Source organism: Thamnophis sirtalis, unplaced genomic scaffold (genome assembly GCF_051295495.1).
Source record: "Thamnophis sirtalis isolate CommonGarterSnake01/CBP01778 unplaced genomic scaffold, rThaSir2_p1.2 scaffold_5, whole genome shotgun sequence".
In the NCBI taxonomy this organism is placed as follows: Eukaryota; Metazoa; Chordata; class Lepidosauria; order Squamata; family Natricidae; genus Thamnophis; species Thamnophis sirtalis.
In genome coordinates this window covers 110965770-110990806 of record NW_028261385.1, presented here as the reverse complement: position 1 = coordinate 110990806, position 25037 = coordinate 110965770, and the positions used below count along the sequence as shown (strand labels likewise).

At 35.4% G+C, this 25037-nt stretch overlaps 1 protein-coding gene across 3 annotated transcripts in view; it reads left to right on the top strand.

Moving 5' to 3' along the window:
- The window catches only part of POSTN (periostin), a 60646-nt gene extending 36304 nt beyond the window's left edge, over positions 1 to 24342 (top strand). Inside the window, exons 12-24 of one of the 3 annotated variants that reach the window (XM_087716563.1) lie at positions 511 to 641; positions 3102 to 3232; positions 3484 to 3586; positions 4856 to 4923; positions 6448 to 6493; positions 11336 to 11392; positions 12271 to 12366; positions 13018 to 13107; positions 13728 to 13808; positions 16801 to 16881; positions 22090 to 22176; positions 22728 to 22769; positions 23219 to 24342. In XM_087716563.1, the coding sequence (XP_087572689.1) occupies positions 511 to 641; positions 3102 to 3232; positions 3484 to 3586; positions 4856 to 4923; positions 6448 to 6493; positions 11336 to 11392; positions 12271 to 12366; positions 13018 to 13107; positions 13728 to 13808; positions 16801 to 16881; positions 22090 to 22176; positions 22728 to 22769; positions 23219 to 23289 (1084 nt within the window). In that variant the 3' untranslated portion in view covers positions 23290 to 24342. The remainder of the gene's footprint in view (positions 1 to 510; positions 642 to 3101; positions 3233 to 3483; positions 3587 to 4855; positions 4924 to 6447; positions 6494 to 11335; positions 11393 to 12270; positions 12367 to 13017; positions 13108 to 13727; positions 13809 to 16800; positions 16882 to 22089; positions 22177 to 22727; positions 22770 to 23218) is intronic. The other 2 variants (XM_087716564.1, XM_014057801.2) reach the window with 2 other exon arrangements.
- The last annotated feature ends 695 nt before the right edge of the window (positions 24343 to 25037 follow it).

The following is a 25037-nucleotide window of genomic DNA, read 5'->3' as shown; positions in this document are numbered from 1 at the left end:
GATCAACATGACCTGAAATCACCCAGCTGACGGGGAACCACAGCATCACAGCAGGCCCTGAGATCAGGCCTCCCTTGAAGTCCGCTGAAATGCTACCGATGCGGGGGGATGGGCCACATGGCAGCTGCATGCCCAACCCCAGCCCCAAAACCAAAGCCAGACCCACCGCCCAGGGCACGACCAGAATGAGTCCCCAAATGGACCACCAACACGTCCAGGAAAGCCCTCCATTGTGACTTATCAATTACATATTTATTGATTGTTTGAACCATTGGGAGGGGGATCAGCTTTGTGACCAGTGCTCAAATTTATACTTGTGTCCCTCTATCATTGCTATTTGGGCACATCATAACAAGCAGAATTAAGTGGTTGAAACTGAATACAAAATAAAAATGGTTTTGATATTGGCAATATTGCACATTCTTCTTTCTATATACAATTTCACCTTAATATTCTGTCAAAAGGCAATACTGAGTGATATATTATATTTGGTATTATTTTCATCCCCAGCACTTTCCTTAGTCTTGTGGAAGCTGCAGGCTTAGAAGAGATTCTGTCCCAGCCTGGTGATTGGACTTTCTTTATTCCAACAAATGATGCTTTCAAAGGCTTGACTGAACAAGAAAAAGAGATTCTGATAAGTAAGTCATAAAAAGATAAATAAGGGCATTCCCTGGAATGAATTGTTTCATTTCTTCTTTTGCACTATGTGAATTGCAATGTGATTTCTCCTGATCATTTTGGTTTTTTAAAATGGTCTTTATGGTCCTAACATTATACTGCCCAAATTCAGCAGCAAAATCTAATTTCCAATAATGCAATTATTTCCTTTTTCGTCCTTTTTGATAAAATAAATCTTATTTATTAAACTTTGATTTTTTTAAAGAAATGGTCATTCCCCTCCTCTAGGTGAGCCAAAAGCCTCCCCCAAATAAAACTAAGTGTGACTCCATGACAGGTATTCTCATTCTCTCCCCTCCTCTCTCCTATCTATCTATCTATCTATCTATCTATCTATCTATCTATCTATCTATCTATCTATCTATCTATCTATCTATCTATCTATCTATCTGATTTGTGTGCCACCCATTTTGTCCAGAGGTGATGAAAATATAAAAACAAATGAGCACTATTTGATTATATAAAATTATTTGTTTTTGTTTGGGTTTTGATACCTTATAGGTATATGGTTATTATTTTGGTATATATTCTGCCTCTTGCCCTTAAGTGACCAGGAGATTCCTTACGTCTTACTGACAATGTTCTCCTTGATTTGATGCTGACCAATACTCAGTGTTGAAAGGTGACCATAACAGTCTGGAATTCTTGATTTTAAAAGGATCTGAAATTAATATGTACATCTATGAAACTTAAAAGAAAGTCGGTTATTGCAGCAATTATTTATGAATCCATGGCAGACATTCAATACTGTATAGACTATATTCTTTAAAAAGGTAATAGTAATAGCAATCATAAATAATTTCTCAAAGAAGAGGTTAACAAAATAAATTAAAACAGCTGCCCAAATAGCTTGGTAAAGATTTGAAGAATACATATAAGAGATAGAAATTGAGACAGGTCACCAAAGAAAAATATACAGATACTGTAGAGGTGGTGTCAAAAAGCTAACAACTGGAACAAACAAATCTTCTATAGATATGTTGAAAACAAAAGGAAGAAAGAAAGTACATTATCTATTCAGTCAAAATAAAAAAATCCTACCAGTTCTACCCATCTCTTTTGATTTATTCTTGGATCCAAAGAGTAATATGAGTTTCACTAGTCAACTATGTAGAATAAAATAAATTGAAGACAATAGTTATTGTCAGAGAATACTTATTTATTATAAATAAATGTAAATTTCCAGGATCAAATTAATTGTATTTTAGGATAATGAAGATTTTTGCTCATGTATTTTGAAAAGGGGAAAAAATCAGACTTTCATTGGTATTTGGAAAATCCCATAATAAACAAATGTATTGAAATTTCAGAAATCTCTAGGGATGTCTCAAGAATAAATCTTTCCAAACTGGGGGAAGATGGAAGAATCATACAGAGAGATAGATTTTGATAGTCTTGCCATCACTGAATATGTTTTTAGCTAATTCTAGCGACTGAATATGTTTTCAACAACTAGCTGTTGTGGTTGATTTAGTTTGGATTTCTGTATGGGGTAGGGGATATGATTCAAAAATATATAAATCACCACTTTATGATTTCCTTCCCAATCTTCTCTTTCAACCCCCGCCCCCCCATACAGTATAGAGGTGGGTTGCTGCCAGTTTGGCCCGGTAGTGGAATTCAGGCCTGGGTCGCAGAACCGGCGGCGACCCAGGCCTGGCACGCCCCCGGACTGATTCCCTCGCTGCCGCTTGGCCGCCACCATTTTGGATTTTAGTGACTGTGCATGTGCAGTTCACTGTAAATTGTTCTGCGCGTGCACAGATAACAATTTACATTGAATAGCACATGCGCACACAGCATGTGGCTGGTGCACACACATGCACATTGCACGTGGGTTGCAAATTGGCAGTAACACCAGCAGCAACCCACCCATGATATAGTATTATCCTACCTTACTTGAATAAGCATTTTCCATTCTTGTTTTCCATCCTGTGACATTGAGATCCTTGTTCTTTCTGGTATATGAGTTATTTTTGGCTTGTTCTCATGTCATTTTGACATGAATTATATGTCAGATTTCAATAAATGATTTATTTGAAAAGAAGTTGCAAATTTGCTTTATTTTGTTTTAAAATTTCTTCCTGTTTTGGGGAAAATGTCAAGAGCTAGAGTTCTTGCAACTCTCCCATAGTATATAAAATCCAGTTGCAAATCCAAATTGAAAATCTCTGTGTTCCCCGTGGAATTGTAAGATGAATTGGATATACTATTATTGTTGTTTAGATTTTCATTGCAATCAAGATATAAAATCTCTTTGCTAATTACTTTGTCTTAACTTTAGGTTTTGATTCACTTGGAATAAAAAAAAAACCAGAGTATGGATAGAGTGTGTTGGTTGAAGGAAAGTAAGTTGTTTGTAGCACTTATTCATTGATATAGGATAACCAGTTCCCATATCTTTTGAATTTTTTCACCAGGAGACCAAAATGCTCTTAGGAATATTTTGCTTTATCATTTGATACAAGGAGTTTTCATTGCAAATGGAATTGAACCTGGTGTGACTAGCATTCTTAAAACTATCCAAGGTGGCAAACTATATTTGAAAATGGTAAGTAGTTATAGCTTTTATAAAAAAAAAGACTCTTACCTTTATTTATAGTCATTCACTGACCATTACATATCCAAACTGACAGTGAGGAGCACCCTTGCAAACACCATATGGATTACTGTTGATTAAAATTTACCATCTTTCTTCTTTAAATTGATGTAAATATCCAAATTTCTTTAATATTAGAGGTGAAAATATTTCTTTCCTTGTGGATAATTTTCTTGATTTAATTTTTGTTGATTATTACTTAGATAAATGACACTCTTCTGGTAAATGAACTGAAATCAAAAGAATCTGATCTCATGGCAACTAATGGTGTGATTCATGTCATAGACAAGCTTCTGTATCCTGCAGGTAATTTAAGGATTATTACAATGTATTCATGAGATATACTGATTTTTTCCATAGGTTCACATCATCATAGAAAAGTAAATATAGTATTTGTGTGCAATTGTTAAAGAGTGACAATGGATTGGGTGGGAGGGGACCCATGTTTGGCATTTTTGAAAGTTGTTGGAGGAAGAATAACTTTGGATGGTATTGTGTAAATCACTGGAGGTTTTCAAAAATAGACTGGATAAATATTTGACTGGTATGGTATAAAACTCTTGCCTTGAGCAGCGGGCTGGACTAGAAGATCTTCGAGGTCCCTTCCAGGCTATGATTCTATGAAGTATGTGCTCTTGAAACAACTTCCAGTAAGAAATTAAGATCTTACTTAATGTGATGCAATGTCTAAATTATGTTTCATCATTCACTCTGCACAAATTAAACTGAATAGGAAATTTGAGGAAGCAGAGATATTGTAATGGCAGACACCAGTGACAATTTGATTCTTGCTTACAGTCCATATGGTCAGTATAGGAAGTTTGGAGGCAGCAATATGATCCATATTGACAATATATTGGAATGATTGGGAAAGAATATCCACAATTTTTGTGCTATATTGATTGGTCCTAATAAAGATATTTCAGAACTATAAAGCTGAAACATGTATTCCTGATTATGGTATTTCAACAAAATGTCTGTGGCATTTTGAAAATAGAATTCTAAACCATTGGTCTGATCCTTAACCCAAGCAAGGAGAAATTAGTAGAACAATCACTTAGTAACAGAATTGCCAGTTCCAAGTACGGGGACTATCTTTAGTATATAGTTGACATCAAAATCTATATTAGACAAGAAAACTTTTCTACTCCTAAGGAGTTGAACTCAAGCAGCAGCACTCAGGCTTTTTGAAGCTAAAATTTAGCTGTCAGGACTGTCCCGATCAATTCCTAGGAGAGAAAATCCTTCATGAATTTAGAGAAAAGGTTCTTTTACTATGAAAGATCAAAATACAACAAAAGCCAGGCAAGGTCTGAAGCAAGCACACATGAAAATTCCAGATTGAAAGTTACCCCAGGGCACACCTCCAATAGTCAGGCAGACAGAGTCCAATCATCATCCAATAATGGATTTAGTACCATTAAGGACAACTTGTTGAGTACGGTTTGTCAGCCAACTACAAACCCATCTGGTAGTGATGTTCTTTATTCCACATTTTTCTAGCTTACCAAAAAGTAGATTGTGGTCTACTTTGTTAAATGCCTTATTTAACTTAATACATATATTTTGTTTTAGATATGCCAGTTGGAAATGATCAGCTCCTTGCAATTCTCAGAAAATTGATTAAGTACATTCAAATCAAGGTATGATTTTTGGGTTGTGCTTTGAGGTAGAAGGAATGCAGACCATATTTATTACCTCTACTTACCTATCATATTACTTCTTCTTTTTATTTATTATGATTATTAAATTTATATGCCACCCATCTTACCTAGAGGCAAAATATTTTAGAAATATTTTAGCAACATTTAGAGCATATGCACTAATTGTTAAGGGTAATTCAGTCTTAAATAAGTTGTGAGATCAATTAACATCCAGCGAATATGTCTATAGTTTTTCTGTCACAAAACATTATTTTGCAAACAATTTAATGGTGAAATTCCATTGACGATGTTACCTAGCCTGCAGCGGTGGGATTCAAATAATTTAACAACCGGTTCTCTGTCCTAATGACCAGGTGGGTAGCTTGGGGCTTAGTGGTCATGTGACCATGTGGGTGTTGCCAACTCAACATTACTCAGGTCAATGGGCACTTTGCCTTAGCTGTTACAATGTAATAAGGGTTAACCAGAGAGGCAGTTTCTGTAAGCAGGGCAATAAAGATTAAGCTAGAAACAACACCAGAATGTTTCCTTCCTGCCTTCCTTACAGGATTAGCCCTGTAAATCGGAAAAAACCCAAAAGAAGATTTCTTCCAACAACCGGTTCTCTGAACCTCTTAGAAAGTTAAGAACTGGTTCTCTCAAATAGATGCGAACTGGCTGAATCCCACCACTGCTAGCCTGGTAATGAAACATTCAGAAACCCACAAGCTCAGAGAATGAACCTCCACCCTCATAAATTTCATATGCATATATACTTATTCAGGACTACTGATTGGAGTATATGTGTTGACATAGTATTTACTTAATTCCCTATTTAAAAAAAATCCCTTTCTTCTCTTCAGAATTATTTCTGCTTCTTCCTTGTGGATCGCATAAGAAGGGAAACTTGCCAGTAACAACTCAGCCAAGATATTGGGCTATTAGTTTTATTCTTTTCTTCCACAAAACTATAAGTCTCTTAGGAGATTAAAATGCTATGTAAAAGAAGAAAGCTGTCTTGACAGAGTTTGTATGCAGAAGGACACAACTCCTTCTTTGTTCTATGCCATTCTACAGCCACTTGGCCACTGAGCATATTTTATATCCTAGATTTCAGTACTCCAGTGTCTATCTTACCACTCAACCAACCAACCAACCAAGTCACCCACCCACTCTTATTGAAAGCTATGAAAAGAAAAATAGGATTCAAAAATGGACCAGCTGGGAGCTACGCATCCCTACAGTAGAGAAAATCATTCAGTAGCTCAGAATATTGCTGATTGCAGCATTCCTTAAGTCTCTGAGTATATGATCCAGAATAGAGCTATTATTAAAGACTTTGAAAAACTTCCAGAAGCCATTCTCTGCATGACTTCTCTACTTTGTTTATTTTCAGATTTTCATTAAGCTTTTTGTGTAGTAGAATTGGCCCACTTAATGCACTGTAACTCAGCAGTTTTAATTTTCTTGTTTCTTATAAATACACATGATTTGATTTAACCTTAAAACTTTTTTTCCCCACAGTTTATCCGTGGTAGCACATTTAAAGAAATTCCACTAACATTTTACAGTAAGTAGTTTAAAAGCTAAAATGTCCAATTGCAAATAATTACAGGCATGGAAAATCATTTAGCAGTTTAGACAACAGCAATGTTTCTCAGCCTTGGCAGCTTGAAGATGTGTGGATTTTAAATGTTTGAGGCAGTTTTAGTCATGCTATGCTGTACATGACAATATCACAGTGATCTTATATTTGCTACAAACTATCCTGACTTTACATCTAACTATGTGGAAAAAGAAGGGCTAAGGAGGGATGATGTGGTGGTGATCATGGCATTTATTGCCCCAATTCCTTCAGTTTTGAACTAAATTACAACAACAATAATAACAATAATAATAATATTTGGAAATTCTAAATTTACCTGACTTGAACATTCTGACTCTACAAAAACCACCCTACTTGGAACAACTTATATCCTCCAACGTTACCTTAACAGTTCCTAGGTCTTGGTTAGGACTTGAGCTGTTGAGCTACCAACCAGCCCCAAAGGCTGTGAATCTCACCAAAGATTAACCATATAATAATAATAATTAATAATAAAACAGACTTGTGATAATCTCAAGACAAAACTCAAATGAATTACGACGAAGCCAGTGAAGATTCACAAGTGCATCTTACACTCCTGGATAGTTATCATGGGATGAAACAAAGTTTGTTTTATAATGTAGAATGCTAGCTGTATCTCATTGGAATGCTTTTAGCTCCAAAGGAGTTCTTTCAAAACTACCGTAGATCTTTAGATAATTTGAATTGTATCCATAATACCATAATAAAACAGATTATTTGTTTGCAGATTTTGTTATAAGGCTCTTAACCTTGATCAGTTAGTGAGTTGGAAACAGAGAGGGAGTATCACGATCACATGAAATGCTAGTACCAGTTTATACTGCACTGGTAAGACCACACTTGGAATACTAATACAGCTGAAATAAGCACAGAAAATAGTAGTAATTATTACTTTATGCAGCCAACACAGCAATGCTAGCCTAGTAATCTGACTTTACCCCAGGGTATGATTAATATTGCAGGGTTTATTTAAAATCATTGCTTAGAATACCATTGCTGATGAGTCAACAACAGTCCTCTATTTTATATACAAAGATTTTATTTATTCAACAATTTTTATAACTTTCCCGAAACCATAGACTGGACAGCATACAACAAAGTAAAAATTCAAAATGAAAATAAAGACATATAATTAACTGAAATCCCGCAGAGGGTGCCTAGAAACATTTAACCCATCTTAAAAGTATGATGGAATAGTGTTGTTTTAATAATTTTATGAAATACCAGAAGGGAGAGAGCTATGTGAACCTTCCAAAGCAAAGAGATTCAAAGTATAGAAACCACAACAGAGAAGGCACATCTCATCTCAAACAAAGGGGAGGCTCTAAGCAGAAATTCTTGTTCTGTTACTATTAGACAGGCAGATTTAACCTAGCAAAGATGAGATTTGAGAGAATTTGAATTGGACCTGAAAGCCTACTAATAACCAATGCAGTGACTTGTAGTAGCTACAAAACACAGCTATGATGGAATTGTCCCATCAGTAAGCTAACTGCCAAGTGCTACACCTTCTGGATCGTTTTCAAAGAAAGTCCCATGTTATATGTGCATTCATCTGAATAATGGTTGGAGCCTATTGTCAAGGGGTCCTGGTTTAAGCAGGGTTATAAATTTCTTAAAATTATAAATTATGATGAAATTAACAAAAATAAAACTAAGCAATGATAATACAATAAAATATTTCAATTTAAGAGTGAACTAAACTTTTAAAAGGCACAAGACTTTAAAGTATTAACATGTTATTAAAATTAGTCCACTCAGAAACATACTTTCCATCTTTGTATATGTGCAATATAAACAATATTTTAAAAAGAGCATATCTCTTTGAGTCCAGTCTTTGACAACTGGAAAGTCATTTTCTATACATTCTATGTAAAATAATTCTCTTGACCAAACCCATCTTGTTAAAGCCAAGAATATAATTTTTGCAATGTAATTCAATATCCCATTTACATTTTAATTACTGTGTTTTTCTCCAGGATTGTATTACATATGTGGTACATATAACAAAAAGAGGGTTAGAACAGTATCAGATCACATAAATTAGAGAACCTTCAAATTTGTTACAGAACTAACACACACTACATATACACACAAACACACATACAAATAATTTGATATTGACTGAGTACAATAGACATAAAGAATAATGTCTATGTGTATTTACCCATGTAGTATGACTGTAGTATTATTATTTATTCTTATTATCTTCTTTAGCTCCCCCTTATTGGTATTATTATTCAGATTATCATTATTCTTGTACCTTTGTATGTACACTGAGAGCTTCTGCACAAGAGACAAAATTCTTATGTGTCTAATCACATTTGGCCAAATAAATTATTCAGTTGAATTCAATTCAATTTAATTCAAGATTTGTTGATGAATTAATTATCATTTCATCTGAAGAATAGTATTTAATGTGGATCATGGGGGCACTAAAAATAAGCTTATTATTTTGGATAACCTCTTAACATAATTATTAGAGCTTGTTAAATCTGTGCAACAATATGGCTTAATTCAGTATAAACTTTCAGTTGGTAAAATTTGATTTACTTTCACAAGGTTCAGACATTAAAATATATCTATTGCTGTCAGAAGTTGGGTTCCAACAACTGCTTGAATTGTATATAATTCTTTCCCCAAATATCTAAATATATATTCATTGTAATGGGCACAGCAGCTGAAGATGACCCAGGACCCAACCATTGCCTAAACATGCTGCTTTAAGCAATTGATGTGAATCCAGGAGGATCCCTTAATCATGAACCAATTCCTTCATTTATTGACAAAAAAAGCACTTGGTCTTTGAGGAATTTAGTTAGGTTTTTTTTCAAGCCATCTAGACTTAATAGTGTCCATATACTTGTTGAATCGTTTCATGAGTTCATGCCTAAGGTGGGACAATATCTCATGGTTTCCTGGTTTCTAGCCTGATACTTTAATTTCTACAATAAACAGGCCTGAAGTAGCAATACATAATTGAATATTATCCATATATTGATGACATTTCATCCTAATCTGCCAGAATTATTCCATTGTCTTCATATAGATGCTAAATAACATGGGGAAGAGCATTGGGCCTTATGGTGATCTGCATTGGAGAAACCATGCCTTATAGTACTCCCTGACCCCCATAATTGAATCACCATGAGTGAATTAGGTGGCTATATAACTTTTCTTAATAATTAATAAATACAAAAAATATTGCAGACTGGAATTCTTTATTCAAAGGAGCAGAAGGACAGATTTTTTTTTTTTTAGTGATTTTATTAATATTTGTAGGCCGCCCTTTTCCCTGAGGGGACTCAGGGCAGCTCACATAAAATCGGGGAAGGGGAATACAGACATTAAGATAGAAACATATAATAAAATAGCAAACAACATACATTCATCATTCGGGAGGGGTAACTATCTTTATCCCCAGGCCTGACGGGCGAGCCAGTTCTTAAGGGCTGTGCGGAAGGCCTGGACGGTGGAGAGGGTGCGAATCTCCACGGGGAGCTCGTTCCAAAGGGTCGGGGCTACTACCGAGAAGGCCCTCCTCCTTGTGGTTGCCAGCCGACACTGGCTGGCCGATGGGATACGGAGGAGGCCTAATCTATGTGATCTTATTGGTCGCAGGGATGTAATTGGCAGAAGGCGGTCTCTCAAGTATCCAGATCCACTACCATGTAGGGCTTTATGGGTGACTAATAGCACCTTGAAGCGCATCCGGAGATCGACAGGTAGCCAGCGCAGCTCGCGGAGGATAGGTGTTATGCGGGTGAACCGGGGTGCACCCACAATCACTCGCGCGGCCGCGTTCTGTACTAGCTGAAGTCGCCGGATGCTCTTCAAGGGCAGCCCCATGTAGAGCACATTGCAGTATTCCAGCCTAGAGGTCACAAGGGCCCGGGTGACTGTTGTGAGAGCCTCCCGATTCAGGTAGGGTCGCAACTGGCGCACCAGGCGAACCTGGGCGAATGCCCCCCTGGTCACAGCCATTAAGTGGTGGTCAAACGATAGCTGTGGATCCAGGAGGACCCCCAAGTTGCGAACCCTCTCTGAGGGGTATAGAATTTGACCCCCCAGCCTGAGTGATGGAATATTGGTCGAATCTTTGGGAGGAAAACACAACAGCCACTCGGTCTTTTCTGGGTTGAGCACAAGCTTGTTAACCCTCATCCAGTCCATAACGGCTTCAAGGCCTCGGTTCATCACGTCTGCCGCTTCATTGAGTTGGCACGGAGAGCCAATTTACAGCTCTTCTAGGCAATTTACAAGATTCCATGGTTGCCAGTCACCTGACAGGTCAAAGAGATGCATACTTCCTCATTAAGGTCCTGATGGAGATGGCTGGGTCTAAATCTTGACTGATAGAAATCCAGATAATCCATTGAGCCATTGCCATCTTCTTGTCCACTTTTCCTAAAAAGGGAGGGCTGGGGACTGATAAAAGTTTTCAAAACTAAGTTACTGAGAACATCTACCAGAGAGGGTGCAAATCTCAAGTCAACTATGGAAATCTGTTGGACATATTCTGATCACATATGGAAAAGAAATATTTTATTTTTTCCTAGACTTTAAGGTGAGAAAGGGCATAATGGGCATTTCAAACAAAACTCTGATACCATATTTTTTCTTCTCATGTTCTGTATGTTTTCAATATGTATTTTAAAAATTCAATAGATTTTAGAACTACCATGAATAAAAGAAGATAAAATCCTAGCAGAATTAATTAGATTAGATTACTGGGTATCTTTAAGGGGCAAAAATCTTAAATGAACAAATTATTTCTTCCCACAGATATTAAAAAGATTACAAGGGTAGTTGGTGGTTCCACAATTCGAAAGGAGATTGAAGGTAAGCTGTGTGAAAGAGAACAAGTATCTCTCTTGGAAAGAGAGCATGTAATACTGGAATAACTTTCAGTAACAGTTTGTTCCTATAATCAATTATGTTTTAATGAAAACCTTTACAAAATCTATAAATTTACTCGGAACTACAGAAAAACCACAGTCAGAGAGCAAGGATCAATCTATATTTTTCAGCAGAATTCCTGTACTTAATTTGAGATTGGAGACAGAAGAGATGGTGTGCTTAGTGGCAACATCATTCCATCATCTGCACCATGCTTACCCAAAAAGCAACAGAAACCAAAACGGGGGCAACTTCCTTCCCTAAAATAATAATTATATATTGTTTTGTTGTTGTTGTTCATTATTATTTTCTCCATGTTTATTGTTTAAAAAGTTGCTTGGATATTTGAGATGGCTTATAAAAAATGACAAACAAATAAATAATGTTAAAGATCAAAGAGGCAAATGGGAATTATTATTTGCTGTAGTTATATCAAAGAGTTGCAAATTTCTGAAACTGCCCATGCATGCAAGCATCTATGATATTTTTGTTTATATAATATGCATTATATCAAAATAAATAAATACCAATATAGGTTAAAGTATACAGTATGTCAACAATCAGTCGTATTTTAAATCTGGCCACCCAACTTGAAATCTCAGTCAAAGCATTTAAATCAGTTTAATGCTACACTCTGATTATGGTGTGACTATATTTTTATGAATAAGCTCTGCTAAATTCAGAAGCTTTAGAACTGGCTCTGCAGTTGATTTCTAAATATTATGTTTTTGAGAGTATTTTTCTCTGAGATATTTTGAAACTTACCTAAAATTTTCATGTGTCACTTTCATATTTCATGATGTTTTAACAATGCTTTGCAGTGCCATCCATTACAAAGTTCACCAAAGTGATTGAAGGGGAGCCAGAATTTAAGCTGGTCAGGGAAGGAGAGACAATAACTAAAGTGATTCATGGAGGTGAATATATTTTGTGGTCTGGGCAGTACTAACTAGAAGAATTTGGAAGAGAGTTCCAAATTCCAGTTCCAAAGTTTAGATACAAGTGGGAAGACTGAGTCTTCCAGCTATAGATTTGTTTTTAGCATGTTTTAATCATATATATTGCATCAGGAAATTAAATGTTTTAACATTCATTTCTTTCTTATTAATGCAAATAAAAGAAATCAATTTTCACTCTGCATGCTAAAAAAATATTGAACTGTAGACCTAAAATGCAATGTAGCAATAACAATTTGCCAATTCTATTAATTTCTTAATGATTCAATCAATGTTTTCAACTGCAGAATAATCATGAAACATATTTTTGTTATTCAAAGCTCTCAATAAAACTGTAAGCCATCAAACAAAAGAAAAATTCAATATATGTTTTAAAATAACTAAATATTTTTATTCAGATTTTTTTTTAAAAAACAACAATTTTTAGTTCGAAAGTATATAGTCTTGGCAAAACTGGCATGCTCTTATTTTTTTTTCAAGGCATCTCTATATTCTAGTCAAAACATTTGAATTAACTATTTCTAACACTTTTCCCACTGTCTAAAAATCCAAAAGCAGCCCAATATATTGCAATGATCTTGACATTAACCATTTAAAAATGTTTTCATATAGAGCCTATAATTAAAAAATACACAAAAATAATTGATGGGCATCCTGTGGAAGTGACTGAAAAAGAGGTGACTGAAGAAAGAATTATTCAAGGTAAAATTCATTTAAAGTAGTTTCAGTCTTAAAAATTCAAATTTCATACTGATCTGTGGGGAATAATATGTACTATTTTAAATTTCTTGTAAATTCTGTTTCTGGGACTTTTGTGTTTAGTTTTGGCAACAAAAATAATCTCTCTAATGATGGATAGTACAACATAGCTTCTTAAGAAAAGGCACAAGAAATAAAACTAAGAAATTTTCAGTTATCCAACTAAAATATCCTAGATATATCCTCTGCTCTCTATACAAAAATATGTGCTCAAAGTTTCCTTTAGTTGTATGTGCTCCAAGTACTGATTTTTATTTTACTCTATGCATGTTTAAAGTACATTTCAATCTCAGTGAAGTCAATAGAAGTTTAATCTTTTGTAAATAATGCAATAATGAATTATATCTGGACATCTTTCAGCAATTTGTTTACTTAGTTGTCACAAGTATTCATCCATCTTTTGAAATCTCAGTGTTTTCATTCTGCATATTACATGCTAGCTACTAAACACATCACATATAATATAATTTTATAATCATATAACATTAAGGAAGATCCTGATGACCACAATATAATATTAAGAGTATAGAAATTCCAAGTAAAAATTGCTGAATCTTTTTCAGGCCCTGAACTGAAATATACTCGAATCACTGCTGGTGGAGGAACAGATAATGAAGAGACTCTTAAGAAATTGCTAGAGGAAGGTTAGTAGGTTAATTTGAGATTAATCTGAGGAGGTTTATGGATTACATTGAAGCATGTTCATTATCTGAAATGGCTACATTTATGAAAATTCAATAATACTAGAACAGCACCTGAATTCAATTCAAAGCCTGCCTGACTCATATAGTATGTACTGCGTCACAAGATGGCGATCTCGTAGCTTTTGTGTTTGATCTGACGCAGCTAGCTGACCCTACCCTCCTGAAGGCTTCTCCGTACTAATTGCTAAAAGATTATCTGAGGGGAGCACAGACTTTGATTTTTGGCTCGCTGGATTCTCTTATTTTTATTCTGGAATGGCTCCCAAACTTAGACAGAAGCGCCTCCTTAATAATATATCTCCCAAAAATGCCATGAAGCCGCTACCCTTGTTTCCTACACCCTCCACGGGAGATTTGCTAACACAAGAATTCCTTCTTAAAACGCTTAATGATTTCAGACAGGAGATTAATCAACTGATTTCGGATTTATCTGATGAATTTGATGCTAAAATTGCTCAGGCAAAGCAGGATATAATCGGGGTAATGACAGTCATGACAGATTATATTGCTGAAACGGAGGACAAATTGGAACTTTTGGAAGAAAGTAACCTTAATCTGATATCAAAAATTCAAACGTTAGAACAGGAAATTGAATCTGCACAAAAAGAAATTGTCAAATTAAATTATAACAAGTCTGCCTTTGCTATACGTGTTAGAGGGCTGCGTGAAAACCAACAGGAGAATTTGAAACAGACATTCTTTGAGGCTTTCAGCCGCTTGGTGGGAAGTCCGGGACTTAACTTTGATTGGCAGATTCAAAGAATTTACCGCCAGAATTCCTGGGTAGCAAAACAGCGACAGCTTCCGAGGGACATAATAATATACTTTACTACAAGGGAATCTAGAAATGAGATAACACAGAGGCTCTACGGAAAGAGGTTGAGAATTGACGGGGACGACTTGATTGTTTTTAAGGAAATACCATTTCAAATGTTAAGATCAAGGAGACAGTATGCTTTCTTAACCGAAGAACTCAGAAACTCTCAGATTTCATATAGATGGGAAGTCCCAGCTGGTATTACAGTTACATTTGGCGACCAAAAACACCGCATTAACTCTGTCTGTGAAGCCCGAAAATTTTACTACGAGACCCTGAAGGCGGGACTTCCTGATTCATCCGGATCTGGGGAGAGACAGGGAGAAGGAGAAGACAAACAGCGAGACACGTGGTTACAAGGTGGAGCGTGTTGCTTTTCTCTTCCGGAAGGGCAGAAGACTAAAGAATAAAGACTAGCGATGTTTTTAAAGCTTTATGATTTCCGTCTGGGATAAAATGGAAAAGTGGCATATCGATGATGAGACATGGAGACTGAAAGAAGCGTTGCTGATTGGGGACATATATTGTACAGAAATTTTGTTTGAACTCTAACTTTAATTGCGCATGAACTATTCTTTTAGGTGAAGAGAGCGGAAATTGTGATCTTTTTGAGTTGTGGTTTGGGACAAACGGAGTTGGGAGGTGCGTGGGAGAGGGAAGGGCAGCGAAAGTTTAATTAGATTACATGGGGCTAGAACGTAAGCTGATGTTTGTTTGAGTTGCTATATCAATATAAGGTTAAGAAAGTTTGGTCGGAGAATCTTCAGGAAAGTGGAGTAAATATGGGAGGAGCAACGAATATGGATAAAATATATATGTGGATATGGATAAAGGCAGGGTGGAAGGTAAAAAATTTATATGTGGAGGTGGGTAAGGATAGAAAGGGAGGTGTTGGAAATGAAAAATGAAAGAAGTATTTGAGTTAATGGTGTTATAGAAAGGTTTGGATACTTGGATAAAAAAGGAGATAAATTAAAGGTTTGAATAGATAGACAAAGCAAGGAGATTTTTAGTTGGGGAATTCTAACTGATCAACTTACCTGGCTCTAATATAGTTTGAAACCCTGCAAGTAGTAAAATAATCGAAATTTGGAATGAGTCACATTGATTAAGATTTATAGATAATGGGAAGCTGTGGTAACGTAGTGGGCTTATGACCCTTTTTGTTTCTTTCTCCTTTTTGTGTGTGAGTGTGGGTGTTTTTTTTTTTATTATTTCTTATTTTCTACTATTTTTCCTTTTTCTTTTTGGCTACTTTTATCTTACTTTTTTTAAATTTTAAAGTTAGTTGGCCTTATTATACTTAAATGCTTGTTAAAGAATTATGCCGGGCATGGGACCTGCGAAGCCGTAAGGGGGTTAGGGAGGGGGGATTATAGGGGGGAGGGTGGAATTACAGTTTCAATCCTTAGAACAATAAGAATTCACTTGTGTACTGCCGTTTTTTTTTTTCTTTTTCTTTTTTTCTTTTTCTACTTTTATTGTAAAAAACAAATTGAATTGTATGGATACACCAAAGTGGGGAGAAGAGGGAAAGAGAAGGGAGAAGTAAAGAGGGAGTGAGAGGGAATGTAAGGAGGGTAAATGGAGGGAGGGGGAGATGTCTGAGGGGGAAGGGAAGTAGAAGAGGGGAATGTTGGAGGGATGAAAGGAAAGTTGGAGGGGGAAGAGAGGGTGTATGGGGGAATGAAGTGTTATGTTGGGGGGTTTTTTTTTTTTTTTTTCCTTTTTTCTTTGCACAGTATATAAGTGATTGTACAAAATGAAAATGAAAATGAAAATGAAATAAAATATTCAAACTACAAAAAAAAAAAAAAAAAGAAGAAAAACACAAATGAAGTATGTACAATTTATAAATAAAGATTAAAAATAAAAAAGCAATCTCAATATCACTTACTGTACTGAATGTTGAGAATGGAAATCTTTATAGCATAAAGATTTTCAGCATTCAACATCAATATTCAAATTGTTCCAATTGAATTTTACTGCAAAATTAGCCAAATACTGATTATTTATAATAAATGAAATAATTCAATTTTTTTTTTTACATTTAATGTATATTTTCCCATATTGCCCTATAAAACACTTTCATGCCATAAATATATGTCCTGTCAGAGGTTACCAAGGTGACTAAACTCCTTGAAGGTGATGGTCATTTACTGGATGATGAAGAAATCAAACGACTCCTCCAGGGAGGTTAGTGAGTGCAAGAAAACTAATTTCATCCTAATGAACTTTAGAGTTGACAAGCTAATGTCGACTAAGAGTTGACTAATGTCTTAACTTTTTAAAGACTGATTCAAGGAAAGAAAAATCTATGGATCAAATTTCAAGGATTGTATATGAAAACAAGATATTTGGGTATTCTGCTTACTTCCACAAATCCATACTGAGGAAAAATATATGTATTGCTTATGCTCAGTCTTTAAATAGTTTTAAGTGAGCACTGAATATTCACACACACACACTCACCCATATAACCCAAAATATTTGGAACTCCTAAGAAATATTTATAAAAACATTAGAAAAATCCCAGATCTTTTGTCTTATTAATTACTGTGAATATTCATTGTTCATAAGTTACCAAAGGCATGCTTAATATTCTTTTTGTTCAACTACAGATTCTATGCTTTAAACTTACAATTAGAAACTTAATAATTACAATTCTTTGCATATGTAAAGTACCTCTTAATATTAAGCATGTTGATGTCAGCTTTTAAAAAGTTAATTAACTTGAAGAGTTTCAAAGTTCCAGTCCTTTAAGTTATCATTGCAATAAACATCCTGTTGCTATGGTTTGGCACCATGATTCAACCAAATAAAAGCCTTCAAGCAATGCTCAGTACAGGTGGGGCAGAAGCAAGGTTTATTGCCAGATATATATTATAGCAGTATCATGAAAACTGTTAGCTGACATAAAGACTGCATGTAAATGAGGAAGGACTGATAGAGTTGAAGAATGATTCATGCATATATTCTGAAAACTTGTCAACTACTCCAGAAAAAGCTACTTCAGAATTATAGAACCTCATGTTTTGAATAATGTACCCCCCCCCCACTGATTTGGTTGTGAGCCGCCCTGAGCCCCTCTGGGAAAAGGGCGGCATAGAAATACAATAAAATCAAAAATCGAAATTGAATAATGGCCTTCCAATTCAGAGCAAAGGTTTGATGTTACTGCCTTTCAAAGGATGCTGTGACAGTACATGCTGCTCCATTCCTAATCTGAGCCAGACTTCCATTTTATTGTTAGCTTTCTTGGTATTCCACGTTTGAGAACATTAGCCATTATAACATATAAGGATTTATTCTATTACATAGCCAAAAATGAGATCCTGGCCCTTCAGCTTAAGTATTCTTTGCCAAGAAAGTGATCTATAACTTTTAAATCTATAACGATTACTTTATTTATCTTTATTACTTTAGAATGCCTTTGCTTAGTTGGCAGATTAGAATTATTCAAATAGCTAGAATGAAGAACAGAACAGAATAACAGAGTTGCAAGGGACCTTGAAAGTCTTCTAGTCCAATCCCCTATAACTATACCAGTGATACCAGTGAGGGCGAACCTTTTAGACAGCGAGCGCCCAAAATGTGTGCGTGCACATGCCCAAACTGAAAGATACAGACACACGCATGCGCAGAAATGCTTGAATGTGTGCATGTGTGGACATATGTGAATGCGCTCATGCATGGACATGCACATGAATGCATGGACATGTGCACATGCGCAACAAAGACCCGAAGGCCAGCGGGCTGGTGGGAGGCGGGGCATCCCAACACTGGCAGCACAGCACGAGGTAAGATCTTTTTCTTTCATGAGCTTCTGTTTCATCATTTGCAGGGAAACAGAAGCTCACGAAAGAAATGCCACAGAGATCTGACCTGGAGTGACGGTGCATGTGCCAGCAGAGAGGGCTCTGTCTGCCGCCTTTGGCACGTGTGCCATAGGTTCGCTATCATGGAGTTATACCATTTCAGACAAATAGCTGTCCAGTCTCTTTTTAAAAGCTTCCTTTTGGATAAAGCATCCAGAACTTCTGAAGGAACAAGTGCTTTATTGTTTTCACTGTCAGGAAATTTCTCCTTAGTTGTAGGTTCTCTCCTTCATTATTTTCTATCAATTGGTTCTTGTCTTGCCTTTTAAATATCACCAATCAGAATAGAGCTGGAAGGAATCTTGGAGGTCTTCTTGTCCAACTCCCTGCTCAAGCAGGAGACCATATACTGTTTCAGATAAGTGACTTTCCAGTCTCTTCTTAAAAACCTCCAGTGATGAATTACCCACAACTTCTGAAGGCAAGCTGCTCCACTGGTTAATTGTCCTCACTGTTATGATGTTGCTCCGTAGTTCCAGGTTGCTTCTCTCTTTGATTAGTTTCCATCCATTGTTTCTTCTCCTGCCCTCTGATGCTTTGGAAAATAAACTGAGCCCCTCTTTGTGGCAACCTTTCAAATATTGGAATACTGCTATCATGTCCCCCCTAGTCCTTCTTTTCTCTAGACTAGCCAAACACAAATCCTGCAAACATTCTTCATATATTTCAGTCTCCAGGCTTTTAATCATCTTAGTTGCTCTTTTTTGCACTTTTCCTAAAGTCTCAATATCTTTTTTGTAATGTGGTGCCAAAACTGGATGCAGTATTCCAGGTGTTGACTTATAAAGCATACTAATATTTCATATGATTCTATGCCTCTATTTTATACAACCAAGAATTGAAATTTTTTGGATGCCGCCGAAGCACGCAATCACCAACTGGTTGTTAAACCAGTAGGATCCCACCACTGTACAGCATGTAACTTTTTAACTTCTATAAAAGATGAAAAGGGTTATTATATATGTGTAACTATCAGTAGATAAGATTTACAACTTATTCGGGGTGTAGAATCAGAGCCTGATAATCATGGATGGATTTTCATTGTTTGACTCAAGTGAAAACAGGATACTGAACGTAGAATGAAGATTAGTATATTTTTTTTATAAAGGCAAATGGAGAGTTATCAAATAAATAGGTTCCATAGGATGAGGATTACTGGACTTGGGTAATAATATGTGTATGAAGGATCTAGAAATTATAGTTGATCACAAGTTGATAATGGGTGACCTGTGTGGATGGATTGGGTGAAAGCAATTTTAGGCTTCATCAGTAGAATGCGAAGCAATAGTTCTTCATTGGTGAGATCTCCCCCTTAAGTTACTGTTCTGACCCCCCCTTCTCTGTCCAGGAACAAAAGCCAAAGCCAACGTAAATGAGAATGTTTCTTTTAAATCAGTCTAGACTCTCGTTGGCTGCAAGTCACCTAAACAAAGAGATAAGCACTCGGGCAGCAAGTCCTACAAAACTTGGCAGCAATGCAAACAAACTCTGGCAGCATTAACTCTAATGCATTACCTTAGTTGCAAAACAAAATTTAACAACGGAGATACTGTCATCTCAAGTATGTTTAGATATACATTCCAAATAACTAATCTATTTTTCTTGTTATTGCTTAAAAAAAAGTCCATTGATGAAAATAACCTTCCCCTGCTGTAATGAACATTTAGCCTCCTAAAGCAATGAGGTCATTGGTAAATTTATGAGTTAAAATGGCAGTATTCCTTTACTTCCACCTCCTTATTTTTACCTGGGCAAACTCACCAGGTCAAAAGAATGTCAACACATCTTTCTAGCAGGACAGGACAAGAATGAATCATTATGTAGGTATGTTACTGATTTTTAAATAGAAGTTTTAAGAACCAAAATGCATGTATTCCACATATTTATGACAATTCTGCATTTAAATGAGTGAATTAACTCTTGCTGAATTTAGGTAAAACATATATTACCTTAGATTGCAAGCTATGAATAGCAGACTGATTTTAAAACAGTTGAACTGCTTGCCCGCATTGCTAAAATGCTCCTGTTAATAATTCTGTTTTCATGTACTGAAATGCTTTTTATAGCATAAAATGATTGCTAAAACTTATTCAGGCTCATTAAGCTATCAAATACTGTTAGATTGGGTGAAAGGAAGAGGCAGCTCGGGCTAACAGTAACAACAGCTCTTTATTAGTGCAAACTATGTACAATCCATCAACCTTATGTTTGGCAGAACATTTTATAGGGCAGTGTCGAATACCTCTGGCTCACAGTAGCTCAGGAACATGGCTCTCTTGCGGTTCTCAGAGAGGCCAAGAAGGTCATTAGCTTCCAGGAAACATTTGAACCACATCGTATATGAGTCCCAATGCTCGGTTGCTGGGTTGTAAGGAGCTGGTGGGGTGTGCGTCGTCATCTTGTTCAGTCAAGGCAAATTCGAATTTGCGCTTAAAGATGGCCGCTTGATGCCACGCTTAGCTCCAGACTGGATTGTTTTGCTGGATTGTCAGTCAGCTCTTTTTGTGCCTAGTTGCCTTCCAATCCCAACTTCATCACCAGTGTTAGATCGGGTGAATGGAAGAGGCAGCTCGGGCTAACAGTAACAACAGCTCTTTATTAGTGCAAACTATGTACAATCCAGCAATCTTCTGTTTGACAGCGTTTCCTTTTATAGGTGCTGTCAAACATCTTAGCCAATCATCATCTAGTATTTTCCTGCCGGATCAGAGGACCTTGGTGGAAACTACCATACTGTCTGTCAGTATGTAACAAATATAAATACAAAAAATGAAGATACCTCAGTCTCTGTTCTTAATAGTTGCGTTCATGCTTTGGGTGTCACAGATTTCAGACTTCTCTATCTATAGTAAGCTATAGGTAGAATCTTTACTGCCATCTAGAAACTTTCCTCTTTTATGCAGCTGAAGCCTTTATATCTAATTAGGCAGTCATATAGCAATTTAATATACCAAATTTCACTTGGCCTATAGATATTTGAGATACTATCCAGAATTGTTTAGGCCAAAATTCCACACAAAGAAATTATTCTTTGTGTATAGCAACATAAAACCTTGCAAACTGTGCGAAAAAGCTGTGTACTCGTTGCATATTTTATGAATGCATCAGATAAATGGTGCGTGTGAAAGAGGGGGGTGGTGTGAGAGAGAGAGAGAGAGAAGATTTTTTACAAGTATTTTGCCATTGCCTCTTTCCTAGGGTTGATTGACCCAAAGTCATCCAGGTGGCATGTCCCTAAGATGGGACTAAAACTATATTGATTTCTAGCTTGTGCCTTAATTAATTAATTAACTAAAGAATTCTATTCTATTCTACTTCAGTCAGCTGACTTTCTATGCTTAACTACCAGTCCTAGACTAGAAGACTCAATGGTCATTTCTAAGAAAATGTTTAGAAATTTGTCATTCCTTCCTGACTATCGCTGCATCAATCTTCTGAGTAAGATTTCAGGATTTAATGCCCGGATCCCACTTTTGCCAAAAATATTCTCCTTATGTTAACCATCATTTTTTAATGCTTATCATAGCTGGATCTGAGTACACTAAAGTTACCAAAAGGATTGAAGGAGAGCCACAGATTATTGAAACAGAAATAAAGAAAATTCATCTGGAAGGTCAGTCATACAATAAATGAAATTATTCTTGTAATTATTTTCCTTGGGGTATTAATTATCTATATGGAGGTGGTTATGGTAAAAGCTAGAAAAAACAGTATTTCTGATAAGATTGCTGATTAAATGATTAAAAAATGCCTTAAACTTCCCTATGTCTTTACCCTAAATGAGAGGCTTTAGAAATTTTTTCATGTTCTGTGTGTGTGTGTGTGTGTGTGTGTTTCCTATAGCTAAACTGATGTGTATGCTACAATAAATTTTATTTATAGATACAAAGCATTATTTCCCCTTTTATTTTTTTCATAGTATGGATTAAATCTTTAAAATCTGGATGAAATAAAAAACTTAAATCTTTATCTTGTTGCAATGTTGACTCAATAGTAGGTTACATCAACATTTTAGCATTGTTGACAGAATCTAGAGAACTAATAATTACTGCCATGTTGCTTGAACTTTCCCGCCTATACTGTACAGTCAGAAAATTGAACTTTTGAACCTTTTATTATTATCAAATGTTTATAATAAAAAATATTGGTTTCAACATTTTTTAGACATCCCAGTAAGAAAAGTACAGTCATCTAGAAAGGCACAAGGTACGAAGAAGTTTCTAGTATTAACTTGTTCTAACTATGCTTAACTAAAAAAAGGTAAAATGTGTTCTAATTAAAAAATGGCAAGATTCTTTAAGTGAATTACTTTATAAAATATAATAATATTAAATATTTAGAAATTTGTTAAATCCATTTACACAAAATATGAACTTGCATTATACTAGCTTGAACATATAATATCAAAGAATGAAGCAATAAAGCACTGGAGAAAGAGTTAACAATTTTGAATCAATATCACTAATGGATATTGAAGGAAGAATACCAACTTTTGAACATACATATCCTAGCTATGTGTATTATTATTTTTGTTATGAGCATGTTTTTATTTTAAGCAGTAATAATCATAATTAATGTATTTTGATATATTTTTATGAATAACTGATAGAACAATAAATAAAATAACCTTAACTGATTTATTTTTGGATTAACAGGATCACTACGGAGAAAAACAAGACTTGTCAGACCTGGCACAAGAAGACAAAATCCACAGAAAGAGAACTGAAAAAGCTTTGAAAAATGTAAACAAATTTTAAAAAATTAACAAGGGAAAATCGTTTACTAACTCATGTGTTCGCATTGGGGTATAGTACTCACTATTGAATAAAATCTCACAAAACTTTATGTGTTAGAAAAAATAAATTTAGAATTTATCTGTTTTCTATGAATAACTGATTAGAGTAGATGTTCTGAAAGTATGCAAACACAGATAAGTTCCATTGATTTTGGTGGATCTTATTTCTGAGCCATTGTATATTAAATAACCTGAATAGAATATATGTATGTGTATCTCCATTATATCATTTATGTACAGAAGACAACTATAATGTTTCTGAAACATTTTCCTTAAAAATAAAAAACAACCTTATTTGAATAATTACTTCTGTTGGGAAGTAATATAAAATTTAGAATTCATTTGAAAATGTTTATCTATAGTACTATATATTAATAATATAATACTGTTAATCATTATTAACATGGGGTTGTTTGTAAATTGTCATTTTTAATTACCTTATTTGCTTATTCTTCCATATTTTTATATTACATGTAGCCTTGTAAATGAAATAACAAATTTAATCGAGGTGCCTTAATTCTGCTGTGTTTTGTCAAAAAAAAATTCAGGTTCCTTTCTCGAATTCTAGTTTGAGAATTTTTTTCCAATAACGGGTGTGAATTACTATTTTTAGTAAAAAAAAGACATGAGATTTTCTGGATGGCCAAGGATGGGGGTTGGGAGGCCTGTTATTTTTCTGATTCCTTATATATAGTTTCAAGCTGTGTTTCTAGAAAGTCTAGAGTTCTGCAGTGAGATCTGAAACAGCCAACTACACACAAAAAGGCATAATACTTCAAGGAGCATAGACAAAAGGACAACGATGAGACCCAGGAAGGCACAGAGACCCAGCACTGTAAGAATGTGCCCTGGAAGATATGCTAGGATCGTTTGCAGCTTATGAAGTCCTCTGAGAGTATCACTAAACTACTTTCTTTATTGATTGTATTTATTCTTTGCCTTTCGATTTAGCAAGGACAGTTTAATAAATTGTTAAAGTACTTAGCAACCTACCCACACCACCTTTCCTGATTTTTTTAGCAGGCATATTCATCCCTCATGACATTAGTTTCTGGTTCAAGCAACTTTACAAGGAGGGCAAAAATGAATTAGTACAAAGGATATTAAAGTGAGGTCATAAAAATAAATTAACTACATACAGTTTACATTAAAATATTCACTGTCCCTTTCTATATCTTTTATTTTTGAGATAATTTTTGCTTTTAACATATTCATACATTCGCTTTTGTTTTTATACCTCTATTTTTGAAAATCTTAACAATTCTATTTAGCCACAATTTTCTCAGTCTTACCCTTTCCCTTCATATATTTGTTTTGCAATTTGATGCTCAATCAATCAATCAATCAGAATAGAGCTGGAAGTCTTCTAGCCCAATCCCCTACTCAAGCAGGAACATTAGTTAGAAAACAGAGTAGAAGACATAAGAAAAAGAAAAATGTAAATTAAATTTCGGAGTCATCCATACAATTTATCCCAATCTGATCCACATATACAATTATCAATTGTATAGTTTTGATTCAATAAAGGGCCACATTATATGTCATCTTTGGGTTCTGACTGCACATCAGAGGTGGTATTCTGCTGGTTAGCCCGGGTTCAGGCGAACCAGTAGTGGCAGCAGCAGGAGGCTCCGTCCACTGGCCCAGATGTCATCACAGACGCTCTACGCATGTGCAGA